General features: G+C 58.5%; 2 protein-coding genes across 2 annotated transcripts; one reads left to right on the forward strand and one right to left on the reverse strand.

Moving 5' to 3' along the window:
- Nucleotides 843-13,265, forward strand: CABLES2 (Cdk5 and Abl enzyme substrate 2). Its single transcript, XM_018057583.1, has 10 exons — nt 843-1,232; nt 5,553-5,624; nt 5,724-5,816; nt 6,952-7,029; nt 7,298-7,406; nt 7,774-7,939; nt 8,288-8,391; nt 8,508-8,614; nt 10,858-11,062; nt 11,187-13,265. Exons 1-10 carry the CDS (start codon nt 844-846, stop codon nt 11,325-11,327), a joined length of 1,464 nt encoding a protein of 487 aa, XP_017913072.1. The 5' UTR covers nt 843; the 3' UTR covers nt 11,328-13,265.
- Nucleotides 13,364-14,698, reverse strand: RPS21 (ribosomal protein S21). The gene is made up of 6 exons (XM_005688286.3): nt 14,564-14,698; nt 14,255-14,317; nt 14,111-14,174; nt 13,900-13,971; nt 13,503-13,558; nt 13,364-13,423 (listed from the first exon to the last, which is right to left on the reverse strand). Exons 2-6 carry the CDS (start codon nt 14,302-14,304, stop codon nt 13,414-13,416), a joined length of 252 nt encoding a protein of 83 aa, XP_005688343.1. The 5' UTR covers nt 14,305-14,317; nt 14,564-14,698; the 3' UTR covers nt 13,364-13,413.

The following is a 17,607-nucleotide window of genomic DNA, read 5'->3' on the forward strand; positions in this document are numbered from 1 at the left end:
GCTGAAGGATGAGTAAACCTACAGGCAGAAAGCTGGACAGAGCGGGCCAGTGCCGTACAGGTGGCCATACGACCCTGCCCTGCGGGACGCAGGTGGGCTCCTGAGCATACGACCCTGCCCTGTGAGACACAGGTGGGCTCCTGAGCATGAAGCCACTGGCTCTGGAGTCTGGGCCGGGAACAGAAGGCCTGGTATCCCGCAGATTCAAGGTCACTTTGCTGCTGAGGGACAGAAGTGCAGGACTCTGCCTGGGGCTGAAGCTCCAGCACACCCTGCCTGCCACCCCAGGCAGGTGCCTTCTCCCCTTGGACCTGCGGTCTTCAGTCGCTGGAGGAGACCAGGTGGCATCGACAGTCATTCTTGGAGCTCCTCGAGGGGCCGCCCTGACCTCTGATGGCGGGTGCCACAGCTCCAGTCCTGCACCTCAGCCCCACCCCCCCGCGCAAAGACACACACCCTGAGGGGGGAAGTGGAGCCTAAAGACAGGCTCCACGGAGGCTGACAACGAACTCCGCAGCCCAGCAAAAGGAATAGGGCACTGGAGTCCCGGGGCCGCGACTTCTGAGCCGGGGACTCGAACCCGCGGCAACGCCACCACTCGCCCCGAGTCAGGACTCGCGGGCCCAGCCGCAGGCCGACTCGCGGCTCCTAGATTCCCCAGGGAAGCATGAGATCCGACTCTAGGACCCAGGGGAGCGCCCCGCCCCGGCGCCGCGCTGGCCAATGGGCGGGCGCGATGGCGATATATTTGCATGGGGGTGCGCCCCGGCCAATCAGGCGCGGGCCCGGGCGCGTGCGCGAGCTGGCGGGCGGCGGCCGGCGGGCGGCGGGCTCAGTCGGAGGATGGCCGCAGCCGCGGCGGGTGGAGCGCCGGGCACGTCCCCCGGCCCCGCCGCCAGGGCAGCGCCACAGGCGCTGCGGAGGCGCGGGGACTCACGGCGCCGCCAGGCCGCGCTCTTCTTCCTCAACAACATCTCCCTGGACGGGAGGCCCCCGAGCCTGGGTCCCGGGGGAGAGAAGCCCCCGCCGCCGCCGCCACCGCCCACCGAGACCCGCGAGCCTCCGGCGCCGCCGCCGCCTCCGCCTCCGCCGCCGCCCGCGCCCCCCGCCGGCCTGCCCCTGCCCGGGCCCGGAGGCAGGACCTCAGCTCCCCAGGGCCTGCTCAGCCCTGCTCCCGCGCCCACCGGCTTGGGCCTCGGCCTCGGCCTGGGCCTGGACGGGCAGCGCCAAAGGTGAGTGCTGCCCGGGTCACCTGGAGCCTGGGGGCGGCGGAGTGGCCCGAGGCTGGGTCAGCGCGGGGGTCGGGGTCACCTGGCAGTCACCCAGGGTTCAGAGTTGGGGTAACTGGGCTCCGGGTCAGTGGAGTGGCCCTGGCTGGGTGGACATAGGGTTGGAGTGACCTGGGGCCATCAGCACAGTGGGCAGGGTGGCGAGGTGGCCGTGGGCTCAGTTCATAACATGGGGCGGAGGTGACCTATGGAAAACCAGGATCAGCCCATGACACAGGGCTGAGTGACCTATCAGCATAGGACTTGGAGATCAGGAGGTGACCCTGATCCCCTGGGAGCCCCAGACATGTTGGGGTGTCTCAGGCCCTGTCAGTGAGGAACAGAGACTTAGGGTGTCCTGGGTCTTGCCAGCCCCGGAAGGGAGTCTTGCCTGGGCCCCTCCCCAGCCTAAGGTGTCAGAGTCAAGGGTCTTCTGGAATCTGTCAACCCCCTGGACATGTATGTTAGGGTTTCCTTGGGCCTTGTTGATTCCCAGACTTAAGGGTCATGGTCCCGTTAATCCTGCCACCCCTGAATATGAGGTCAGGGTCTTCTTGATCTTGTCAGACCCTGAACACAGGTCAGGGTTCCCTCAACCCTTGTCAGCCCTCAGACACGGAGCCCTGTCTGCTCCAGACACACACACCGGTCCCCAGCCCATTTTATCAGTTCACTGGACACAGGGACTCATAAACGTCCACCATACATTCCCCTACATTCTCTGAACTGGGGAAATCCCTGTGGGCCAGGGATCTTCCCTGCACTGTGACCTTTCCCCAGAGTCTCCCATACCGGGCCAGACTCCCAGCCCACAGCTGCTGGTCCCTGGAGCCCCCCATCACCGTCTCCTCTTTTATCCTCTCTGAGCTCAGTGACCCTGGGCCCATCACATCCCAGGTCGCAGGCACTTTCCCTGCCCCTCACCCATCTCAGAGCCTCCCTGACCCTGAGCCCTGCCCCTGTAGTCTGTGCCCCTTGCCCACATGCTCTGGGTGCTGGACACCCCACTTCCTTCCCCCAGAGACCCTTTCGCGGGCCCTGGAGGTATGCAGAGTCCCGAAGCTGGTGCTGCACGTGGGTGGGCCGAGACCTTGAACTCACCGCAGTCCCCTGGAGTCCAGAGGCTCTTCTTACCTGGGGGTCATGACTGCTGCACTGGCTGTCGCTGCCTCGCAGCCCTGGTCCTCAGGCAGTTCCAGGTGATGGGTTCTTCTGAGGAACTGCGGTTGGGAGGTGGAGGCCAGGGTATGGTGCTTGTGGCTAGATTTCTTGACTCTACATTCGGAGTCCTTCTGAGCGGCCCTGAGGCCACTGTCACACTACGTAGGTAGACTTCAGCAAGAGCTGCCTCTGCACAGGCTAAGAAGCCTGATCCTGTCTGCAAACGAGCCTGGCCAGGGCTCTGAAGGGAGTCGGGGACTAGTTGGGACAGAGTGGTCTGTTTGTCCCAAAAGTGGCAGTAAGTGTACCATGTCCCTAGGGAGATAGGGCTGCTTACCCGACGGGACTGAGAGGAGAAAAGACTGTTTTCTTGGTGGAAGTCAGTCCACTCTAAAACAGCCCCAAAGCCTGCTTGTCCTCAGTTGGCAGACTCCCACAAAGGGGTCCTGTCTCCTGGCAGCCTCAACCCAAGGACAGTTTCCTGGTCACATCAGGTCTCCTTCAAGCCACTCTAGGACACAGTGGCACGGCTGTCCGCTGTGTGAGGCCCTCACTCCCACTTGGCCTTCACATCCCCGGTCAGATGTCCTTCCTGCCCTTCAGGCTGCACCTGCCCACGCAGACTCTGCCCTTCCTCGGTTTCTGCTACTGAGCCCAAGGCCCCGCCCTTGGGTCTGACGGATGGAGGGTTCCTGGGGTGGGCACTGTCCGTTTCTCTGTGCTCCAGGAGTCCAGAGGCAGGGCCGTGGATAGTCACTGCTGAGTGTGGGAGGGTGGCTGGTCTAGTGAAGTAGGCTGCCAGCTACTGGCTGTGGGCTTCAAGGGACACTTGTTCTGGGCATGGAGAGAGTGCTGAGGGTCTTTTCCCAAAGTCTGTGTCATGAGAGGAATGGTCTGAGTCAGGCTCTGGGAACAGACCTGGTTGGAATTCTGACTCCACTCCTTATGAGCTCTGTGACTTGGAGCAGGTGAAACCGCCTCTCTGAGCCTCAGTTTGCTTCCCTGTGAAATGGGTTTGTGTTTACTACCTGCCAGAGGGGCTGTTGCAAAATCAGATGGATGGCCAGGCTCAGCAAGGGTGGCTTGGCCAGACCAGGGCTCGGGAATGAAGACTCTTGTTACATCCAGGCTTCCCAGGGCATGCTCACAGCTCGGCTCATGGTGGAGAGTATGTGTGCCACACTCAGGCACAGTCTGGTGTGGCTTTTTCACTGAGCCAGCGAGTGAATCCTCAGAACCCTTACTTTCTTTCCTCGAACTTCAGACTCCCTAGAATTTTCTTTTCGTATCAACACCGTGGTCCCTTAACACTTGGCAGGTTCCAGGCTTCCCCAGCTGGTCAGAAGTGGGCGTTCAGGTGCTCCACCTGCCCCACCAGGCCTGTGCCCTCCTCCGCTGCCGCTGCGTCCCACTCCCCTCCCCCGTGGAAAGCATGACAGCTTCATGCAGCAGCAGGGTTCCCTCTGGCAATCTTGGAAAGCCTCGTCCCAGCAGGGCTCTCGGCCTCCCTCAGGCTGCAGGCCTCTCCTCTGGAGTGGGCTGGGGAGGGAGGCAGGAAAGCGGCAGCCCCTCACTTGGCCAGCCTGGTCTGTGCTTAGAATTCACGGTGCCTTGTCAGCACTGTCCCTGTCTCTGCACCCAGACACCGGCCAGGTTCAGGGAAGAAGCCCTGAGAACATGGAGTGGCCTTGATTCCAGCGCCCCTGCCGTGGCCAGGAGGGCAGCAGGTGGCAGAGTCTGGCAGCAGAGGCTGGTGCACAGCTCATGGGATGCAGCTCCCAGGCCTGCCCCCACCGGCTCTGTGCCTCAGTTTGGCCCTTGTATACTGAGGGCTGTGAGGACTGACTTGATGTGTAAGATGCTTAAAATAAGGAAAGATAAAAGGAGACAACAATGAAGACAGCAGTGCACAAAACCAGCTGGGACAGGGGCTCAGGTGCTCAGCTTGCTGAGGGAAAAGGCCTCTCCTGCAGGGACCCGAGACCAGCAAGAGGAGCCAGGTCAAAGGTCAAGCAGCCTATAGGCTTTGGGGTGTGGGCGCTGATTGTGCCCCCAAGGGCCCATGGCATCTGCCAGGCACCTCCATGGAGACCACCGCTGGCCCAGGCCCTGTCAGTGAGGTCCCAGGTGTGCAGGAGCCATTGGGCCCCACCTGGGAAATTACCTGAGGAAGAGAGCCTGAAAAAGCCATGCAGGCCTGCTCCTGGGGCCTCTGAGCCTGCCTGTGGGGTGCGATGCACACACCTCCCCAGGGATGGTCTGGTCTCCACTGGGCCAGCTTTGCTGCCCGGCTTGAGTCCTTTCTGCATGCCCACCTCCAGCAGGGCACCGTCTCAGGGCAGGGCAGGTCCTGCCTGATTGCTGACTGTGGGTCGGTGCTTACCCGGCCCCTACCTGGGGCATTCCCGGTTGCTGGGCAACAGTCCCTGAGACGTGGTCCCAGGATCACGGGTGATGCCAGGGCTGCGTGGGAGGATGAGGGCCACTTGTGAGCTGAGCATCCAGTTGAGGGGGATATAGCCACGGGAGGACCTGGAGAAGGAGGGTCCAGATGGAGGGAACAACCCCGGGCAGGGGAAGGGCTGGCACAAGGAGCGGAGGGCAGTGAGGGTGGCCTGGCTGAGAGTGAGAGGCTCCTGGGTGTCCCTGGCCGGGGACTGAGCAGGCTGTGTCAGTGCTGGTGGTCGCTCCACACGCTGAGATGGGCAGAGCGGGTTGGCGGGACATGTGCTCGTCTGCCCTTCAGCCCTGCAGAGCCACTGCCAGGCCCCCATGTCCCCTTTCCAGGCTTCCACTAGGTCCCTTCCAGAGGTACTTCTGCCTGCAGCCTGCTGTGGGCACGCATGACCTGTCTCACCCCATTCCTAGGCCCGAGGGAGCTCTCGGGACCCCTAGGCTGAGCTTCGAGAGGCAGCGGGCAGACTAGCCTTTTGTCTCAGCACTTCCCCCCACCTCAGGCTCTTCTGGCCTCGGGTGGCCCTGCCCAGCACTCAGATCTGCCTGCAGACCTGCTTCTGGCCCATGGCCTGGGCCCCCTTCCCGAGAGCAGAACCCGATACCGAGGCAGCCTGCCGTCTGCCCCCTGAGTCCCCGCCCCCTGAGGCCCTTCTATCCTCCTCACAGAAGGCGCGTGGCGTCTCAACGCTGCTCCCTTGAGTTTCTGGAAGACACAGTGGGATGTCCCTCGGGTCAAAGGTAAGGACCCCGCCTGAATCCCCTGCCTGTGTCCCCCGCCTCTCTCCTGGGGCCAGGATGGGTCTGGGAGGGGCAGAGTGACCTGCTTTTCACCTGCAGAACCAAACACATATCTGGATCCCCGAGACACAAAGGCCTGAAGAAGACACACTTCATTAAGAACATGCGGCAGTACGACACCAGGAACAGCAGGTACAGGCGCGCGGCCCACCGTGTCCTCCATCCGGCCCGGCGGGGCCTCGTCCCGCCTGTGTCAGCAGCCCTGTCTTCCTTCAGCTCAGGAGACTCGTCCCCACAGCCCGTCCCTTGTCCCCTTGGAAGTGGACCCTCCTTGGCTCCCACCCACCCTGAGCGCCGGAGTCCACAGCACGTCCTGGGCGAGGGGCTGCCCGGTAGATTCTGGTCTTGAGTAGAAATGCTGAACATTGAGAACACAGTGGGGACAGGCAGAGTGGTGGGGTGGCCAGGGGAGAAGGAAATACAGAGGGCACCTGGCTTCCCTGAGCCGGGCGCACAGCCCTCGGAGGCCTTGTGTGGGAGACGCCGGGTCCCTGGTGCCCATGTCCCCCACGCCCCACCCTCCTGGCCCTGAGGCCATCGTCCTGACCCTGAGTAACCCTTCCTGCTGGAGGCCGTGCCCAGGTACCCACCAGGTAGCCCTGCCTGGGGAGTGCTGAGTCTTCCCCATGGTGGCCGTAGCTCAGACAGTCCAGGACCCCCAACATTTTCCCCATGATGGGCTCCGTCTGGTGCTTAGGAGCAGGCCCCAGGCAGACTGAGTGCTAGCCTGGCCAGGAAAGGGTTCCCCTACCATCGTCCTCCCTGTTGGACTGGGGCTGGGCCAGGCAGAGCTGTGCCCAGAGGGAGGAAAGGCCAGCCCTCCTGCCATGTGCCCCACATAGGGCCCCTCTCGGGCCACTTTGGCTTGGGATGTGGAAGTTGGGGCTTCCTGATGCTCTTAGGCTCCTGTCCTCCTGGGATGCCTGGGGACCGGCTCCTTCACCTAGCCAGTCCTGGGGACATGCCTCTGCTGTCCCGCACAGCCTGTTCTCTCCTGGATGACCTAGCCTCCGGCTTCCACCCTGCCTGCACAGTGTTGTACATCACGTGGGAGGGCTGCACTCACTGAGGGGATGAGACACAATGCCCTTCTTAAACTCCTAGAAAGATTGGCGAAAGCTGGGCAGCCAGATGGACCAACCCTGGCTACTGGGCCCCCTTAGCTGGGCGTCCCCTGACCCTTGGGACGAGCCCAGCCTTAATCCAGGCAGGAAGGGGGTCTCCTGGGAAATGCCAGCCACCCTGTTCTGACCCGTCCCTCCTGCAGGATCGTGCTGATCTGCGCTAGACGGTCCTTGTGCGCGGCCTTCTCAGTCCTACCCTATGGAGAAGGCCTGCGAGTCAGGTGAGTGGCTGACCTCCACACAGCGGGGGCTCCACACCCTCACAGCTTTATCCAGGGGCCAGCAGACCAGCTTCTGCTCAAGTTTCTCAGGGGCTCCAAAGGCCCTGTGGGTCCTGGTTCTCTGGGAGGTTCTGCTAGACATGGGTACCTGGGACATTCCTGCTCAAGGGTACGGAGGTGGGGGTGCTGCCAGCCTCAGGCTCAGCTCCCAGCCTCCGCGAGGTCAGCAGTGGGGAGTGGCAGCTGTGAACTGTCCTATGCGTTGCAGTGACCTGAGATTGGACAGCCAGAAGCAGAGGCATCCATCTGGCGGCGTTTCTGTGTCTTCCGAGATGGTCTTCCAGTTGGAAGGTGTTGAACTGGGGGCAGATGGAAAGGTGGGAGCTGGCACCATGCTCAGCGGGGGCATAGGGCTTATGCATGTCTTCTGGGAAAGTAGACTCAAAGATGTGTTCGACTGAAATCTCTGAAGTGTGAGGTCCCCGTGGGAGGAGGCCAAGAAGCCTGTGCAGACCAGTCTGGTGGCTGGGTGACAAGATCGGCTCTAGTGGTGAGGGGCTCAGGACTCCTGGACCAGAAGTTCCAGCTGCAGATTCCAGTGAAGGATGGGGCATTCTGGAACCTCGGAGGGAGTGAGCAGCATCAGTCCTGGGTAGTGGGAGCTGTGGCGGCCGGGAGGGAGCACACTGGACCTCTGGTCTCGGACTGGGCAGCAGGGCTGAGCCAGACGCGCTGCCTCTCCAGGTTGTGTCTTACGCCAAGTTCCTGTACCCCACCAACGCCCTGGTCACGCTCAAGCCAGACAGCCACGGCCCAGCGCCTCAGCCCCGGCCCAGCGTGCCCCGCACTCTGCTGGGGTCCCGCTGCAAACCTGTCCCACCCAGGGCAGCACCAGCCGGCTCGGAGCTAGGTAGCCAAGGGCCCTGACTAGGGGCAGGACAGGTGGCCCCAGTGTCACATCCCAGCCCATGGTCCTTGGGGAGGAGGCTTGGGGAGCAAGCTGGCCATGACCTCTCAGGGTGGGACCCGCACCAACGGCTCCAGGGGTCCTTTGTCATCAGGACACCCTTCCTGCCACCCAGCCCCAGGAGAGAGGACCACGCCTGGAACCCCTGAACCCCACTCTCCTTGTCCTACAATGACACCCTCCACCCAGCTGCCCCCTGGCGCTGACAGGTCCTGCCCCAGGCTGGGGTCGGCATAACCGCTGACCCAAGCTCTGGGCTCGTGGTGGGTCAGGGCTGCTCTCTGCCCACAGGGGCCGACGCGGGGGATGCCCTGGAGTACAACCCCAATCTGCTAGATGACCCTCAGTGGCCCTGCGGCAAGCACAAGCGTGTGCTCATCTTCGCGTCCTACATGGTAGGGGGGTCACCCCCGGGGGTGGCTGAGGGTTCGGCACTGAAGGGGTGTGCACCCGCCTCCCCTGGCTGGGCAGGTGCCCCCAAGCTGCATGGGGATGGTCTTCTCTGCTGCAGACCACAGTGATTGAGTACGTGAAGCCCTCCGACCTCAAGAAGGACATGAACGAGACCTTCCGGGAGAAGTTCCCCCACATCAGGCTGACGCTGAGCAAGATCAGGAGGTGAGGAGGCCTCAGTTGTTCCCAAGCCTGTGGCATCCCCATGCCCACAGCCCAGCCGGCTTGGCCCTTTTCTCATCCCCCATGGAGTCCTGAGCTTGAGAAACCCAAGGCCCCTCTCCTAAGCCCACCCTCCTTCTGTCCAGCCCGACCAACCCCGGCAGCTCCCTGCCACCTCCTTGGTCAGGCGCCCTCAGTTCAGTTCAGTCGCTCAGTCGTGTCCAACTCTTTGCGACCCCATGAATCACAGCACGCCAGGCCTCCCTGTCCATCACCAACTCTTGGAGTTTACGCAAACTCATGTCCATCGAGTCGGTGATGCCATCCAGCCATCTCATCCTCTGTCGTCCCCTTCTCCTCCTGCCCCCAATCCCTCCCAGCATCAGAGTCTTTTCCAATGAGTCAACTCTTCGCATGAGGTGGCCAAAGTATTGGAGTTTCAGCATCAGTCCTTCCAGTGAATACCCAGGACTGATCTCCTTTAGGATGGACTGGTTGGATCTCCTTGCAGTCCAAAGGACTCTCAAAGAGTCATCTCCAACACTACAGTTCAAAAGCATCAATTCTTTGGCGCTCAGCTTTCTTCACAGTCCAACTCTTACATCCATACATGACCTCTGGAAAAACCATAGCCTTGACTAGACAGACCTTTGTTGGCAAAGTAATGTCTCTGCTTTTCAATATGCTATCTAGGTTGGTCATAACTTTTCTTCCAAGGAGTAAGCGTCTTTTAAATTCATGGTTGCAGTCACCATCTGTAGTGATTTTGGAGCCCCCTAAAATAAAGTCTGACACTGTTTCCACTATTTCCCCATCTATTTGCCATGAAGTGATGGGACCAGATGCCATGATCTTAGTGTTCTGAATGTTGAGCTTTAAGCCAACTTTTTCACTCTTCTCTTTCACTTTCATCAAGAGGCTTTTTATTTCCTCTTCACTGTCTGCCATGAGAATGGTGTCATTTGCATATCTGAGATTATTGATATTTCTTGATTCCAGCTTGTGCTTCTTCCAGCCCAGTGTTTCTCATGATGTACTCTGCATATAAGTTAAATAAGCAGGGTGACAATATGCAGCCTTGATGTACTCCTTTTCCTATTTGGAACCAGTCTGTTGTTCCATGTCCAGTTCTAACTGTTGCTTCCTGACCTGCATATAGGTTTCTCAAGAGGCAGTTCAGGTGGTCTGGTATTCCCATCTCTTGAAGAATTTTCCACAGTTTATTGTGATCCGCACAGTCAGAGGTTTTGGCATAGTCAATAAAGCAGAAATCAATGTTTTTCTGGAACTCTTGCTTTTTCGATGATCCAGCGGATGTTGGCAATTTGATCTCTGGTTCCTCTGCCTTTTCTAAAACCAGCTTGAACATCTGGAAGTTCACGGTTCACATATTGCTGAAGCCTGGCTTGGAGAATTTTGAGCATTATTTTACTAGCGTGTGAGATGAGTGCAATTGTGTGGTAGTTTGAGCATTCTTTGGCATTGCCTTTCTTTGGGATTGGAATGAAAACTGACCTTTTCCAGTCCTGTGGCCACTGCTGAGTCTTCCAAATTTGCTGGTATATCGAGTGCAGCACTTTCACAGCATCTTTTAGGGTTTGAAATAGTTCAACTGGAATCCCATCACCTCCACCAGCTTTGTTTGTAGTGATGCTTCATAAGGCCCACTTGACTTCACATTCCAGGATGTCTGGCTCTAGGTGAGTGATCACACCATCGTGATTATCTGGGTCGTGAAGATCTTTTTTGTACAGTTCTTCTGTGTATTCTTGCCACCTCTTCTTAACATCTTCTGCTTCTGTTAGGTCCATACCATTTCTGTCCTTTATCGAGCCCTGGCTGCTGCTTATTCCTGCCCACACCTGTGGGGGCCCCTACACCAGCGCCCACAGCCCCTGAGCCGGCCGCTGACCGTCCCCACCTGATCGGTAGGAGGTCAAGGCCCCACACGAGCTGCCCACACCCCCTAGATGCCTTGGCCCTGCCCTTAGCTCCCCACACCAGTCCCCTCGCTGCCACAGGAGCCCAGGGTGTGGTATCCGTTTGTGGACAACGTGGGTGCTGTAGGCCGAGCAATGACCAAAACCAGCCTGCCGCTGCCCCCCACCACCCCAACTATGGGCCCTCGTGCTGGACAGCGCCCTCTGGGAGGAAACGGCTTTTTCCCAGGGCTCAAAGACGCACCCACCAAGCGGGGAGTGGCCCCTTCCCAGCCCCACAGCCGGTGGCTCCCTGTGAACCCGCAGTTTGAAACGAGAAATGCGGAACCTGTCCGAGGAGTGTGGCTTGGAGCCTGTGACCGTGTCCATGGCCTATGTGTACTTCGAGAAGCTGGTGTTGCAGGGTAAGCTCAACAAGCAGAACCGCAAGCTATGCGCCGGCGCCTGCGTGCTGCTGGCCGCCAAGATAAGCAGCGACCTGCGCAAGAGCGACGTGAAGCAGCTCATCGACGTGAGTACGGGCCGCCCCCGCCCCTAACCCGCCGGGTTTCTGAGGAGGGCTCCGCCCCCGCCCCCGCCCTGGCCCGGACCCTGAGGAGGGGCCCGGCTCAACCCCTCTTTCTTCTTGGACGCAGAAGTTAGAAGAAAGGTTTCGGTTCAACCGACGGGATCTCATCGGCTTTGAGTTCACAGTGCTCGTGGCCTTGGAGCTGGCTCTCTACCTTCCTGAGAACCAGGTGTTACCTCATTACAGACGCCTCACGCAGCAGTTCTAGCCGGCCGGCCTCCACACCCTGGCTTCCATGCCTGAGCACACCACACCGCCACGGTACTTTTGAGAGCCCTTCTGCGTTCCACTGAACAGACCTGGGGCTCTGTCAGTGCTGCTGCTTTTCCTGTGCCCACGACCGCTCTGGCACCAGGACTTCGGTCTACGGCGTCCAGTGGTGAATCCGCCGTGCTTCTCCTCTTTGCGTCCCCAGTCTTCTGCTGCTGTCAGAGCCACCACGCTGGTGTCTCGTGGAGGCCTGGGTTTCCAGACCCTACTGCAGACGCTGGACTGCTGGACTTAACCCATTGGAGCATTAATCTCGGCTATTTGGGGTTTTCGGAGGTGGAGACCGCACTGTGGAACCCCCCCCAACCCCCTCAGCCCAGCTCCCCTCCCAGCCCAGCCCCTAGGGGTGTCTGCCCACCTCCCCATATCCACAAGCAGAGCTCTGTGTCAGCCTAAGCCAACGAGGGCAGACTCCTGGTTAGTCGTGATCTCATTTTTTACTCTCAGACCTCTGTTCTTCCAAGGATCGCGTCACTGTGAAGTCCTGAGGGCCCGGGTGGCACATACCCCAGCTGGCCTCACCATGGAACCACCCTGCACCATGCAGGGATCTCACTGGAAAATCCCACTTGCCCATGACACCCAGCACCTTCAGAATGACTGGATTGCTGGTTCTTGATCTTCCTAAGCAATATTGTGGGGGGAAATGTATTTATTATCATTTAGGACTTGGTTCTGTGGGTCTTTTTCTAAGGGAACAAAAACTGGTTAAACAAGGTCTGCTGAGGATGTGACCTGAACCACACTTGATCCTCCAGTGGGGAGGAAGACAGACCACTTGAACTGTCCTGCTCAAAAGGGTAAAGGCTCTGCCTTCTTCCTACCAGGCAGGAAGTGAAAGCCACCTTGGCCAGAGCATTAGTCACACCAGACCCCAAGGGCAAGCCTGTGTCCAGCTCCTCCGCCTCACCAGGCTACATGTTACCCAGTTTTCCCACTTGCTGCCCCACCATAAACACTGAAGACCTAGGACTGGAGCTTCTCCCTCACCAGGCAGCTGCTCTCAGAAAGGACCGTGCCGGCTGGGCCGTCAAGCTGCTTCCCACTGTTGTCCCAAGAACTGCACTGGAGGGGCGCTGGGGCAGCCCCACACTGCGCCCTGCCCACGTGGACTGGTCTTTGTGCAGAAGAGATGCCATCCTTTATCAGCACATTCCACCATCAGTAGTTCAGCGAGATCCCAGCCCAGGGGGGCACAGGGACCCCCATGGGGGCGCAGGACAGCTGCCCTACCCCACTCGCTGCTCTTTCTTGGTCACTCGCTTAGGTTCAGGAGGACTGCAGGATGGAGTTCGAAGCTCAACTCTGTACCCAACCTTATTTATCGAGTGCCTCTTTCCTGTTCTCCTCCCAGAACACCCCCAAACTCTGATGTGCACCAAGGGGGCATGAAGGATGAAGCTGCTAGGTCCCAGGCAATCCTGGAAGGTGTCAAGTATCTCAAGGACACTCCTGTTACAGGCACCTAAAGGGACCAACTTCCAAAATGTATCTGCTGGTTTACAGTTAGCTTTGAGGAACACATCTTGAGAATTTCCGTACAGATGTTAGAATGGCAGTACAGTGTTTATATAGTGAGAACTAGTCATTCACCAGGCCCTGTAACCTTCCCTTTAGTGTGTTGTGTCCTTGTTAATGTCAAGAGCTGCCACCGTGTGGTACTCAAGTGAAGCCAGTATTTAAGGCATTAAACTTCAGCCTGAACTGTCACCCCAGACACCTGTGTCCAAGGGCTTGGGGCTACTCCCTCAGCGCCTGGAAGGCACCATAGACTTAAAATGTGCGCTAAGTGGCTGTCTGACCTCACTGTCAAGTGTCAAGGATCTGTTTGCAAAAAGTAATGTATTTGTGCTTTAAGTAAAATTTGGTTTTGCAACATGTGTCACAGGCTGTCTTTCAGCAATCACCCCCAACGCTCCAGAGCCCAGAAGAGCCTGCCACGCCCCCCCCAAAAAAAACACAGAATGAAGCAGATAAATTTTCACTATTTATAACAAATATTCCATATCCAGGATCCTCTTCAGTCAGAAGTTCCTGGAACAAAAAAGGACAACATTAAAACCTGGTTTCTGAAGCATCCTGGGCCCCAATGCCCAAACTCCAGTCCTCTTACTTTGAGACGATGCCATCAGCCTTGGCCAGCCGGAGAATGGAGTCATCTGACTCGCCCTAGGGGAAAAAGCAGGTTGGGACCAGCTGCCCACCGGTTGGACCAAGTGGAGACTAGCTAGCAACAGGCAGACCGCGGACTCTGCAGTGGGGGACAGGGTCTCAAGGAGGTCCCTGTGACAACTGGAAAGCTCCGAGGTTTTCCAAGGTGGGCTGGCCCTTTTTTTGGATGCTGAGCGTCCTATTTCCAACCCTAGGAAGAGGCTGGCAACCAGCACAATCTGATCCAACAGGCTCCAGTCCATTTCGCCAACAAACCCGCTCAGGCTTGGGGACAGCGAAGGGGACGCTATTCCAGTTCAAAAGCCCACAAGGTAAGAGAGGGGCCCCGAGACACACACCATCCTGCGAATGGCCCCGCAGATAGCGTAGGTTTTAAACTGGCCGTTGAACCTGCCTGTCACCTTGTCAACCTAAAAATTGAAAAAAGGAGTCATAAAGAGGTGCCCAAGCATCTTCGGGTCGAAACTTGAGGTTTGGAAATCAACGTGCAAGTCCGCCCGACCTCGCCCCCCTCACACAGCGGGTAGGCCCTGCGGCCGCCCAGCTCACCTCGGCCACGTTCATCTGGATGGACGCATGGTCCTTGGCGCCAATGATACGGTTGCTGGCGGAGCTGCGGGAGGGAGCGCAGTAAGCTGGGAGATGTAGGTTGGGGGTGGGGGGGGTTTAGGGGCAGGAGAGGGGGAAGCTCACCATTTCCGCGGCACATACAAGTCCACGAACTCACCGGCGTCGTTCTGCATGTTGAGCGAGCGTCTGCGGGACCCCAAGGCGGCTTCTTGAGAACGGACCGTGTCCGCGCGCCCCTCCCAGTCCAGCCCCGACCACCGCGCGCCTGGCTAAGTTCCCGTCCCGATGCCGGGCCCAGCGCCGACCCCCCACCCACCGACCGCGGACCCTAAAGCCGTTCTCCTGCACTGATCCCAGACCCCGTGCCATCCTCCCTCCCGACCTCGGGCCCCGCGCCGTCCTACTTGCCCGGACGCCAGCCGCGCAACCCACCTGATGGTACCACGATGAGCGCGAGCGCAGAAAGGAAGGGCCGCTTCCCCCGGCAGCGCTATTGGCGGGCGAGGCGGGACCTCGGCGAGTACTTCCGGGTCCCACGCTCCGCCGCGAGTTTGTGTGCGGGGGGGGGTCCCGTCGCTGTGACGCATTTCCGCTTCCGGTGGCCTGAAACTTCCGGATATCCCATGAATATGGGCGGGTGGCTGGTGCGAACTTGTGAGACCGCAGGTGGGCGCGTCTTCGTTACGGTGGTTTTCGCCCAGGTGGACGCTTCCCGCCGCCGGGATCGGCTAGTGCCAAGGACCGCCCAGGCTGGACCCGACCCAGGTGGGAGGGCGGGAGCGCTGGCACGAGCCGGGTTGTCAGCACGTGGGAGCTACAGACCGCTCCGGGGGTCTTAGCCCAGAGCCAAGCACCGCGAAGATGGACACAGAACGGGCGCCGCTGGTTATAAGAGCAAGAGCGAGCCCTGCGGTCCTGAGGGAAGAGTGGCAGGGCTGCGGTGACGGGCTCCTCCCGAAAGTGGAACTTAACTGCCCCAGAAACCGGGGTCTGAGCTAGAAAGGAGCTCGGCCACGCCTCGTGGCTGAGCCAGGTCAAACCCGCACGGCGGGTGCTCAGCACTATCGGCTCTGCTCAAGACCCTTCCGCCACATGAGTCCCACTCCATTCTCCCCAGAGCAGTCTATGCCAGGCCCGCCCCTGGTGCGAGGGTCTGTTAATGAAGAAAATAGAAAAACTCCAGGCTGCAGAGATAATTCCAGAGCCCTCCGTCCCGCAATCTTGTGATTGTGCCCCGCCGTCTCAGTTGAAACACCCCCTTGGGACTTCATCTTTCAGATGAGAGAGAGGGCCCCTCGGGGGTCGACTCCCAGAGCTTATACACCCCGCCGCCCCTGCTGCCCAGGGCCGAGCCCAGCAGTGGAGCCTCCGAAATCCCGATACCTCTTACTCGGCAAACCCTCCCGGTCCTCCAAGATAGGGTCCCACCTCACTTCCCCAACTCAAGTCTCTGTGAGGTCGCACGGGTGAGGGCTCTTCCAAGGCTGTGTCTGCTCACCTTGTGGCGACTGCGAATGATCCTGGTCGGCCTGTCCTCACGGCGCCCCATTTGAGTCACAGCCAACTTCTGTACAGGTCCGGGAGAATTTAATGTCTGGGCCTCGTCACGGCTGAGGCTACTCATACCTGAAAACCAGTGTTCGAGTGGGCAGTGTGTTTGCTGTTGCTTCCACTGGGCTCTGGCAGCTGGGCCTCGGGTCAGTGAGGCCAGTGCCCTGTAGGAAGGTCATCATTCCCTGTTGGTGCCAGCTGGAGAGATGTGTGCCCTTTCCAGGACCCCCAGCATGTGCAGGGACACGTGCAGCACGTGTTTATGTTTGTGGTTGTATTATGGACCAGGGTTCTTGTCCTCCCTGCATGCATGTGTACTAAATTGCTTCAGACTCTGCGACCACATGGACTGTAGCCCTCCAGGCTCCTCTATCCATGGAATTCTCCAGGCAAGAATACTGGAGTGGGCTGCCATGCCCTCCAGGGAATCTTCCCAACTCAGGGGTCAAACCTGGATCTCCTGCACTGGCAGGTGGATTCTTTACCACTAGTACCACCTGGGAAGCCTTTCTTGTCCTCCCTATTCAATAGAAATTGATATGAGATGAGATAAGAAATTCAGGCAAGGCTTTATCAGGGTTCCTGCTGCAGTAGGAAGGAGTGAAAACAATAATAGGTTCCCTTGTTCGCTCCATTGTATGGTGTGAAGGTAGGAGTGGGTCCAGGGATTGGGCTGGAGAGCTTAGGTGGTTTGCCCATCTCTTTGGTAGTGTTAAGTGCAAGGGGCATGCGCTGGTACCGTGCTTTTGCTCCCAGCTCTTTAGAAGGGGCGGTTGGATTTTTAATCTGTGCCTTGTCCATAGTTTGCTTCACTTGCACGTGTAACAAAATCCACTCACACCCGTTAGAATGACTACAGTGACTTTGAAAGTGGTGTCTTGAAGAGATCTGTACAGCCACATTCACAGCAGCATTATTCACAATAGTCTATGATGGAAGCAACCCACGTGTTTGGGTGGGTGAAGGGATAAGCGGGATATCGTCTATGCACACAGTGGAATGTTGTTCATCTTTAAAAAGGAGGGGAATTGTGACAAGCATATGGATGAAACTTGAGAAATTGTGCTAAGTAAAACAAGCCAGTCACAAACAAGTACAGTGTAATTCCAGATACACAAGGTGCCTAGAGGAGTCGAATAACAGCGGCTGTGGCTGGGGTGGGGGTTAGTGTCTAATGGGCGTAGAGCTCCTCTCTACAAGGTGAGGAAGTTGTAGAGATGGATGGTGGTGATATCTGCACAACATTATGAATGTATTTAATACCACTGGACTGCACACTTAATGGTCAAGGCGGTAAGTTTTGTTTATATGTATATTATCACACACACAAAAAAAACATTTTAAATACTATAGGACACGCATGGACACACAGAAGACAACACATTCTCTCCCCGGTGGGGCCAGAGTTCCTCAGGCCAAGTTCTTCAAAAGGAAGCTCTGTGACCCCACCCCCTGGCAGTGAAGTCTGTATGAATGAGCCCCTCTTTAAGAAACTACTTTGTCTGTTTAAATAAATTAAAAAAATAAGAAACCCTGCTGTCCCAGGTCCCACAGACAGAGGAGCAAGCAGTCCCTGAAGGGAGCCAGCTGGGCCTTCCATCAGCAGTTCCCCTGTCATTAAGTTGGACGTGGGGTGGGGGGCAGCTGCTCAGGCTGGAGGCTGTGGGGGTTCAGAACTGAGGAGAGGTGTCCCTGCCTGTACTCTGCCCAGCAGCCACTGTGGGGCCCCCAAGAGCTGCGCCTATCCCTGCAGGCATCTGTGGGCGGGGCTCAAGGACAGAGGCTCATCCGTCGCTTTCCTGCTGACTGTAGGGGGCTGGCCACCTCCCTCAGGCCTCTGGCCCCTAGCCAAGGGGTGACTTGTTTACTGAGCTTCCTATGGGGTCTCCAGGTTGGGAAAGGGCCAGAGGCTGGGCGGGATGAAG

Source organism: Capra hircus, chromosome 13 (genome assembly GCF_001704415.2).
Source record: "Capra hircus breed San Clemente chromosome 13, ASM170441v1, whole genome shotgun sequence".
NCBI lineage: Eukaryota > Metazoa > Chordata > Mammalia > Artiodactyla > Bovidae > Capra > Capra hircus.

Coding starts and splice junctions, on each gene's coding strand:
- CABLES2 (XM_018057583.1), top strand. CDS start 844: ATGGCCGCAGCCGCGGCGGGTGGAGCGCCGGGCACGTCCCCCGGCCCC. Junction 8,392..8,507: donor TCATCTTCGCGTCCTACATG/GTAGGGGGGTCA, acceptor TCTCTGCTGCAG/ACCACAGTGATTGAGTACGT. Junction 11,063..11,186: donor ACGTGAAGCAGCTCATCGAC/GTGAGTACGGGC, acceptor TCTTGGACGCAG/AAGTTAGAAGAAAGGTTTCG.
- RPS21 (XM_005688286.3), bottom strand. CDS start 14,304: ATGCAGAACGACGCCGGTGAGTTCGTGGACTTGTATGTGCCGCGGAAA. Junction 14,175..14,254: donor TTGTATGTGCCGCGGAAATG/GTGAGCTTCCCC, acceptor TCCCTCCCGCAG/CTCCGCCAGCAACCGTATCA. Junction 13,972..14,110: donor TCCAGATGAACGTGGCCGAG/GTGAGCTGGGCG, acceptor TTCAATTTTTAG/GTTGACAAGGTGACAGGCAG.